A 9742-nucleotide genomic window follows, 5' to 3' on the forward strand; every position below is an offset into this window, starting at 1 on the left:
AATTGTTTACAAATATTATATAAGTTTATTTATTTATTTTTTTAACAGTATTTAATTTGAAGCAAAAACAAAAATTTATATTCATACATAATTCTAATAGATAAAAAATATTTTATTTTTTAAAATTTTATATTCGTTTTATTAAATCATCTCTAATTTTATTACTTTTTTAAAATTATTAATTTTTACTTTTATTATATCCCTTCATTGTATCACATACTATTATACTGTAATTTTATATCTTCTCTTACTATTATTAAAATTGTCTCACCATCACTGTTGTCTTATTCTCTTTTCTCATGTTCTTCTCCTTCTCCCACCTTTTTACCCAATCATAATTAATTATCACCAAATATCATTATTGTAATTTTCAATTTTGTCTATCATTTTAATTTATAACCATCAATTTTGTTAATTTTTATGAGTTAAAATGTTATTAAAAGAATTCGTTTTTGTCTTTTAAATATCTAGATGTATAAAAATAATAGTTTTTTCTTAATGTGCGTATTAAATCGTCTTATTGTTCTATTAAGAAAAAATTTAAAACATAAAGCATTCAAGATTTTTGCTTAAATTATTAAAATTTGATGCCAATAATCCTAAAAAATAATATCAAAACATTATTGTAAATTTTTAACTAATAATTATAAGTTTAAGGGTAAATACCATTTTTTGTCTCTGACATTTTCTCTGTGAGACATAATGCACCTTAATCATCCTTAAATCTTAACCAGATTCCCATCTATTAGGAAAAATGGACAAATTGACCCTGCTACCAAAATTTTGTCCATATACTAATGAGCCACGCATGGCTCATGATCTAAATCCACTTTACATCAAGTGTTTTCCCCCATTCTCTCTTCAATTATTAGTACGTTCCATGAGATTGGGAACATTAACAAAACAGGGCAATGAAACACACAGAGGAATGCAATCCTTGTACAACTATATATAGTCTGAATCTGGATCTCTCCGGAAATGTTGCAAATCTGGATGAGCGTCATATCCTGGCCTACGAGGATTCCTGCAAAAAAAGGCAAGGCAACGCACTAGTAATAATCCATCCAATTTTGTAATATCTATACACAGTATATCAGTTGATTCAATGTTCAACAAAAGATGTCCTTAAACAAGTTTAGATTACCAGCAGGTGATGCCCACAATAACAGTATATGTATGTGTTTTAGGGAGCATATGTGCTAATTCTCCTGTATTTGCTTCAATGAACCGGATTCCCTTTAAGACTGAAACTTCTTGTTTCACTAAGCAAAAGCGAAACAGTGAGAAGTAGCTCGTGTAAATGTGACAAATGATCCCTAGGGTTATTAGCTTCTCAAATTATTCGCAAAAGATTCAAAATTTGAATTACGACAAATTGATTTAATTAGCAAGAGCTTGCGCAAGCTCTTGCTAATTAAATCAATGTCACTTAACTCTTTTGCGAATAATTTGAGAAAATAATAACCCTTAAATTTATAATATAAATCCTTCATAAACTTGTAATTGGATTCCCAAAGGTTCAGGGGTTTACATTCCATCCATCTTACAAATAATTTCCTCCTCAAAATTTCATGTCACCACCTACATCTTATCCGGAAATTCTTTTGCCTTGTGTCCTGCTTTCCCACAAGAATAGCAAGCACTCTTCCCGGTCAAACAAGGGTTGTCTCCAAGGTTTCTCTTACCCTTTGGGCATTTCCTAGCAAGTTGATCATCCTGGGGTTGCTTTCTGCAACTTTGAGCATCATTCGTAGTGCAGATACTTGGCTCCTGTCAAAAATATCATGGAGATTGATCCACATCCTTGAACCTTTGGCTTTGAGGGGCTAAACTCTTATAAAAGTTTTTCTGTAATTGCCTCCTCTGACTAGCCTGAGTCATTGCCCACTTCTTATAGCACTCTTCAGCTATCTGACTCTTGTTCACTAACTCTGTGAAGTTTGTAATTACCACTGGACCTACTGTATTGAGAATCTCTGCTCACAATCCTCCTCGGTACTTAATACACTTCTACTCTTCGTAGTGCTCAGGGGCTCCTTGACACGCCTTAGAAAAACGAAAAAGTTCCTCAAATTTGTTCGTATATTCGACCAGAGACATATCCACTTCGTTAGCTGCAGTATCTCCACTTCGTTAGCTGCTTGGACTGAATTCGGGAAGAACTTCTTATATAACTCCCTCTTGAAATCCTCCCAGGTGATCTCGGCATCATTTCATTGAAGTAAAGGCCTCACACCTTGCCACCAAAATTGTGCTCCTCCTTTAAGCATGTATGTGGCAAATTCTACATACTGATTCCTGGGGACATGTTGGGCTTGCAGTGCCCTTTCGATATCTTGAAACCAATCATTGGCATCCATGGGATTAGTGGTTACTCTGAACTCAGGCGGGTTAATCTTCAGAGAAGTAGCTAAAGTCGTAACCTTCCCTTTTTCGAGACCGTTTCTCCAATTCCTATCCTGACGCTCCAATTGTTCCACCATTCTATTTGCAGCAACAGCTGTATCATGCATGGCCGCAGCCATCACAGTCATAGTAACCATCAAATCGGTTGCATCCTCTCTAAAAGTCCCTTCATTATCACCTCGCATGTTCGTGTCAATCTTAATCCTATTCACATCAAAGAACCACTATGCACACAATCATACATCTTTAAATCCTCTTATCAATCTTTTTCTAAAGTCAACTATACATAAACAGTAATCATTAGTTTTCATCATTATCATTCCTTATTCATTTACTAAACCATCATCGCTTATTTAATCATTCCAACTTTATTCCCTAAATCTTCACAATGACCAACCTTTCTTTCAATAAGAATTGAGACCTCACCTCATAGTTATCCTATATGACTTCTTCCAAACATCAATAACCATCGAACTTATTACTTAAGCATACTCTTGAAGATAGATTATTACAAGCTATACTTGGAATTCAGGTATCCTCCTCAAAGGAAACTAGTCACCATTGATATCGACACATCTGAGATCGCTAAATGTTTGGGAGTTCCTCTATTCAATCCTTTTCCTTCTTCTTGTTGCTGGATATCTCGTTTGTACACATCTCTTTCATTACATCGATGTGGAGTACCTCGCGAAATAGCAATAGAACTTTTCCAGACATTTGTAATTCGTTAGTATTCTATAGTTCTCAATTAATTAAACATTGTTATCCATTCCCTTTAATGTTATATCGATATCACCATGGATAATAAAGATTCTCATCCAACTCCTTTTCATCTAAATAATAATTCTCTTGAAAGAGCTCTACGCTCTCATCATGGTTATGGTCTAATATTACCCGGCAATATATCAAAACCCCGCTTATTTCATAATAATTATTAGGGACATGGTTTACGACTAAGTTTTGGCAAAACAAAATCTTAGAAGGATCTATCCTCATAACAAGTTTGTCCTAACTCAAACCGAGTTCTATCAGAAAGTTCAAATTGGTTCTAAGCTCACCACCTTTACTTTGGGCAACAACCCCTCAGAATCCTCAAAATCCATACATGAATCAAGTAAACTAGCTCTCTAGTTGCGCGAAACTAGGCACATCCACTCCTCTGAGTGTCAAAACGCCACACAAAATCAAGGAATTCAGTCATTACAATCAATCATCACAGTCAACATAATAGCAATTTTTCAAACAAGTCCTAATTCCATCCAGCAAACCCAGCATTCACACAAGTATATTTTCCTAACTTCAACCTCCTTTGACTCGTTGACTTCTAATGCTCCCAACCTAGTACCTCTAGCCTCCTAGCATTTTTAAGTTGTCTTTGACAATCTATCAGCATCCATATACACGCAATCCAACGATATTAAGTTGGCCAGACTTAATACCAATAGCGTTGATCAAAAGATGCGGATATAGCTCTAACTCTAGCCTCCTTGCCAAGGCCTAATGCATAACAAGCATTCAGAGTATGTAATGAAACATAGTCAGTCCACTCCTTAAGCTCTAATAAGAAGGATTACTCTGATACCATATTGTAACATGCTCACAATTAGAATACCACGAGCACGGTATTCTAATAGTAAGTGTGCTACAGTCTTCTTCTTCGTCTATCTATTAACGTCATGGTCTTTTGGGTGTTTGCTAAGTATCAAGTTTAGATTTTTACCATTTGTCTACATTGACTTTGATGGGGTACCAAGGGAGGTCATATGGAAGGTTTTAGAAAAGAGGAGAGTAAGAATCGCATATATTCGGATAATTAAAGACATGTATGATGGGACCACAACTAGTGTGAAGACTCAAGGTGGTGTGACAGAGGAATTCCCTATTGGTATAGGATTACACCAGGGATCATCCTTAAGTCCATACCTTTTCACATTAGTCTTGGAAGTACTCACAAAGCACATCCAAGAGCCTGTGCCATGGTGCATGCTTTTTGCCGATGATATCGTCCTTATGGGAGAGTCAAGGAAAGACCTAAATAAGAAGTTGGAGTTATGGAGAGAAGCTCTAGAAGTGTATGGTCTGCGCATAAGCCGTAGCAAGACGGAATATATGGAATGTAAATTCAGTCTGAGAAGGGAAAACCCCAATATAGAGGTGAAGATTGGAGAAAACATCCTACGAAAAGTTAAAAGTTTTAAGTATCTTGGGTGCATCATACAGGATAACAGAGAGATTGAACAAGATGTAAATCATAGGATCCAAGCAGGTTGGTCAAAATGGCGGAGTGCATCTGGTTTTATATACGACGAAAAAGTGCCTTTAAAACTTAAAGGTAAATTCTATCGCACCGCTATAAGACCGGCTATGCTGTATAGTACGGAGTGTTGGGCGGCTAAAGGGGAGCACGAACATAAGCCGAGTGTGGTAGAGATGAAGATGTTGAGATGGATGAGTGATCATACGCGATTGGATAAAATAAAGAATAAAGATATAAGGGAGAGAGTTGGAGTAGCACCCATTGTGGAAAAGATGGTTGAATTGCGTCTCAGGTGGTTTGGACATGTGAGAAGAAGACCGATAGAACATCCAGTCAGGAGGGTGGATGAGATGGAAGAGGGACAAAGGGCGAAAGGCAGAGAAAGACCTAAGAAGACCATCCATGAAGTGGTCAAACGAGATCTACATGTAAACGGTCTCTCTGTAGACATGATACATGACAGAGCACAATGGCGTCGTTTGATTCATGTAGCTGATCCCACTTAGTGGGATAAGGCTTTGTTGTTGTTTGTTGTTTAGAACAAGACTCAAGTGTTGATTCATGAAGCGGAAAATGCTAAGGTCCTTTTGTATATGTTTTATGCTAAGAGTTTGATATTTTATGTTTAGGATACGCCAATTTTAATCATGAATTTCATATTTTATCATACAAAATATCTAGGCTTGCCATCCCTTGTCCTTCACAAAAGTGCACCTTCGTGTGTTGTGTGATCCAAATTCCATGCTATGTATTTGCAAACACAACCTTTCTTGTTCTCCGTGTGTCTTGTTTTATTCTCATAACCAAAAGCAACCTATGTACTTCTAGCTCAAAAGCCTAACCAACCATTTGAAACCAGTACGTATTTGCAAAATCTATGAATATAGTTGATGGTATGACCAAGATGTTCAACAAAGGATCAAGTACATGTTTAAATTCTTTTTGTAATATTTTCTTTAACCTTAATCATTAACAACACCCCCCCCCCAAAAAAACACACGCAAAAAAAACCCCAAAAAAACATTGATCCAGATTGGACTAAGATTAATATATGAAAAGGAGGTGAAAAAGTGAGAAAGGTAAAAAAGAAAAGAACTTGGAAGATATAAATGACATTTGCTTTAATATACAATATATGAATATGAATTTATGAAATATGATGTACGCTACCATACCTTGTAAACCTGTTAGGCTCAAAACCAGGAACACCAGGAGGACCATATGGATCAAATCGAGCACCGGGAGGAACACCCCTATTTCAATATATTTACATTTGGATATAAGCTTTAATATATGCCATAGCTATTGATTAAAGTGCAACAAAATGAAGAAATAGACTTACAGCTGTCCTCCAGGAAAGCCTGGTTCTCCACCGATACCGCCAATACCACCGAAGAAACGGGGATCATTAGGCCCTGCATCCATGTGTTGAACTCAGCATTAATGATACTGGTCGATAGAAAATAATACCCACTCAGTTGCTTACTATTATTAGATCGTGCCTTACATACCTACAAGCATGCTCCCACCAATGTTGTGATCACCCCTAAAGCCAATGATGAATGTTTCATGAAAAGAAAAGAACGATTAAGACCACGGGCTAACAATTGAGTACAAAGGTAATACAGGTAAACTATACCTTGAAGGATACATTCCAGCAGCCGCTCCCGGAAAAAGATCACTACCAGACCCAATGGAAACAGGAGGGAACACAATTCTGTTTAAAAAGTAACCAAATTTCCAGAGACACAAACATTAGACACAAAATGGACAACAGAGAAATTTTTCTTTTCATCTTAAAGGATTAATATAATCAGGGCATGCATGTGATACCTATAAGGGTATCCTTTGACTAAGTATGAATAGCAAACTTTTTGGATTCAACAAACTCCATTGGTAGAATAGCAAACTTTGAGTTCACCAAACTCCATTAAGATAAAAATAACAATAGAATCTTACCCAGCAGGATGATTTGGGGGAATGGCAGGATCACCAAATCCAGTACCAGTCTCATGTATCTCTTGTCTTTCAGTTGTTTCTGACCTGTAAGTAAACAATGGAGGAAAGAAAAATTTAATGAGGATCTCAAATTGTCGATTCATAAAGTTTTTGCGCCAATGCTTCCTATACTAGTAGTGCAACATAGCAGGTCGACACAACTACGCTTTGCTCACACAAAAGTAGCTAACCCAAGAATGCTCTTGCAACAGTAGTTTCCAAACAGTTGATCTAGAGGAACTGCAAACTTAGGTTTTTCTTTAAACAGCATTGCTATAATTAATCAATTCAATGTTATCGACATCAAAACAGTATACTTCATTTAGCTGTTTCTAATCAAAACAAACATGTACAGGTAAGTTGATTTAAATATAGCATAAGAGACACATAATAGTTTTCTTAAAAGCTTTCTGTTTCTCAGTTAATCATATTGGTGCACTTATTAAGAGAAGTGAGTATACCGGTTAAGTTTTCGGGCCAACAATGAAGTTCTTAAAATTCTGATCTGCCAATATTAGACGAATATACATATGAAGTTTATCAGAGAAAGATTAAATTTTAAGGAACAGGTTCCTGCTAGAATTAAAAGTTCATCTTGTCATTTTGTGTAAAGCTTTTATAGATAAAATTGTCCATGGAAATAAATAAGCCACTTGACCGGCAAATGCGAGAAACCACAAAACACATGCACATAAACAAATAAAGCAACACTACTTAGACACATAATAATATAATGTATACAAAACTAGAAAACAGGAATAGATAACTCATAATCCTCCACGCAGTAAAACTAGTTCACTCCACATGACTGAGCAGTAAAATAGAAAAAACTTAAAACTGAAACTAGATCAGAATTTGAGTTCATGTAACAACCAATTCACAAAGGTTAAAGCATTTGCTCCAAATATGTGACAAGGTTTGCGCTCACAGATTGAGTTGAAAAGTACACCAAATTTACAACATTCGAATCTACCTTTTATTTGACGAGCTAGCATTAGCAGAACCATCAAATTTAGATAAGATATCCCCATCTATTATCTTTACAAGCTTGTCCAAATTCTTGAAGTGCTGAGAATAATTGCTACCGCCATCCTCTCCTGCATATTTCCCAACACTGCACATTTATGGAGGAAAGCAACTATTAAAAAAATAAAATAAAAAAGCTCCAAAATCCCTATAACCCCCAGTTTCAATGCAGGAAAACCCTGTTCAAGAATCCAACTGCATGTGTGTTTGATTTAGGAAAAAATTCTTATTTTTATATTTCTACAATATCAGAAAAAATGAAAATAGAATTAAAAAATGAAATAGAAACTGTAACCATATTTTAAAGGAAAGCTCAAAATGGTATCACACAAGAGTCAATTTGGTCCTGAAGCTGAAAGATACAAACCTTAGATAAGTTTGTCACATTAAATAGTGACCCTTTAGGGAACATTTTGAGTGTTAACCTATTTTTAAAATCTAACATGGTTCAAAGTTTCCTTCCTTCTATATAGAGAACTTGCAAAAAAGAAATCATCAATTCAAAAATAAATAAATAAAGAACAAAAAATTTAAATCCAATTACTTAATGTCAAGGTGGACAGGCTCCGAAGACCCTTCAGACAAAGCATCAACGAGCAATATTTCGTTCATCACAAGGCACTTCAAGAGTACTTTTTTCGAATCCCTTTCTGGGTTTGCGTAAACGAACGCGTACTCGTCATTTAGCTCGTTCCAGTGATCAACCGCTACCTCCTCTACACAAAAAATAAAAAACGCATCGCAAAAATGAAAATTCCAAATTTTCCGAAAAATAAAGAATATATATATAGAGAGAAAGGGTTCTACCGTTGGAAGAATTGGAAAGCGCAGTGTCGGAGAGGGCTTGGGAACCAGTCGCGGTGAGGACGTAACCGGAGGCGAGGAAGGAGGAGTGAACGGCAAAGGCGATTTTGTCGTTTTGGTTGCGGAAGGTGGGCCTCGACGCCCTGATCACAGCCAACACTGTCTTGTCACTCACCATTGACGTTTATGGTTTTCACTTTTCAGCACGAGACGGCAGTGTCGTTTTCAGCTTAGGGAGTTTGGCAACAAAGTCAACAACTAAAAGGAAGAAGAAACCCGAGGAAACCCCTTGCTGTTCATTCTCTTCTTTAGGCTGTGTTCAGTCTCTTCACGGTCTAAATAAGCGGTTTTGCCGTCAGTTTGAAGAATAGAAAACTAACCACGAACAAAAACAAAAAACAAAAAACAAAAAACAAAAAAGCATACCACTGTACAAAAACTTTAACAAAATTATTGAAGAGTAAATAGCGATAAAAAAAAAAAAAAAAGTTGTGACCTAATACCGCTTTTAAATTATCCTACTAGAATTTGTCTGTGTCCCAAGAATTTTGTTTTGGCTTTGCTTTTTTTTTTTTTTACTTTAATTCTTTAATTCTCTTTTTATTTTTTTAAATAATTTTTTTATTTAAATTCATTCTTTATAATTTTTTCTTTTTTTTTTACTCTTTATTTTTCTTGTCTTTCTCTCACTCAACCATTATTATATTCTCACTCGTATCATAAACTCAAAAGAAGGAAGAAATTCACATTCAAATCCAAGGAATGTGAAAAAAGAGAAAAAAATTGGTGTTTGTGACAAAGAAAGACTTCTATGAAAGAAGAAATTGATATGTACTAAAAGTCTATTTGATCTTGTATTTGCTGACAAGATATTTCTAATAGGAACCATTAAAAATACATTGAAGGCTATATGAAGAAAGTCGGATGGATTTAGATTAGTAGAATTGGATCAAATCAATTCCAACTCATCTTTGAAGATGACTTTAGATGTTCTCAAAGATAAGAAGAAATCCCCATGACTTTTTAAGAATTTTGTTTTACATGTTCGGAAGTGGACTACAATAGAATTTGTTCTTTTTCCATTTAGATTCGATTTTGAGAGCTTCCAGAAAAATTCAAAACTATTGAAATTGGTCGTAAATTGAGTGAAAAAATTGATGAGATTATTAATATTGATTTTTTTTCTCTATCAGAGAAAAAGAATCCAAAATCTTTAAATATGGAGTTCTAATCAATGGTGATAAAAGAATG

The 9742-nt window shown here is 35.3% G+C and overlaps 1 protein-coding gene across 1 annotated transcript; it reads right to left on the reverse strand.

Annotated features, from left to right (window-relative positions):
- Positions 1-620: 620 nt before the first annotated feature.
- LOC112749956 (probable proteasome inhibitor) lies at positions 621-9285 on the reverse strand. The gene is made up of 9 exons (XM_025798410.3): positions 8495-9285; positions 8232-8403; positions 7635-7775; positions 6623-6706; positions 6303-6380; positions 6175-6209; positions 6006-6078; positions 5839-5916; positions 621-1024 (listed from the first exon to the last, which is right to left on the reverse strand). Exons 1-9 carry the CDS (start codon positions 8667-8669, stop codon positions 946-948), a joined length of 915 nt encoding a protein of 304 aa, XP_025654195.1. The 5' UTR covers positions 8670-9285; the 3' UTR covers positions 621-945.
- Between the last annotated feature and the right edge of the window lie 457 nt (positions 9286-9742).

Source organism: Arachis hypogaea, chromosome 15 (genome assembly GCF_003086295.3).
Source record: "Arachis hypogaea cultivar Tifrunner chromosome 15, arahy.Tifrunner.gnm2.J5K5, whole genome shotgun sequence".
Taxonomy (NCBI): Eukaryota; Viridiplantae; Streptophyta; class Magnoliopsida; order Fabales; family Fabaceae; genus Arachis; species Arachis hypogaea.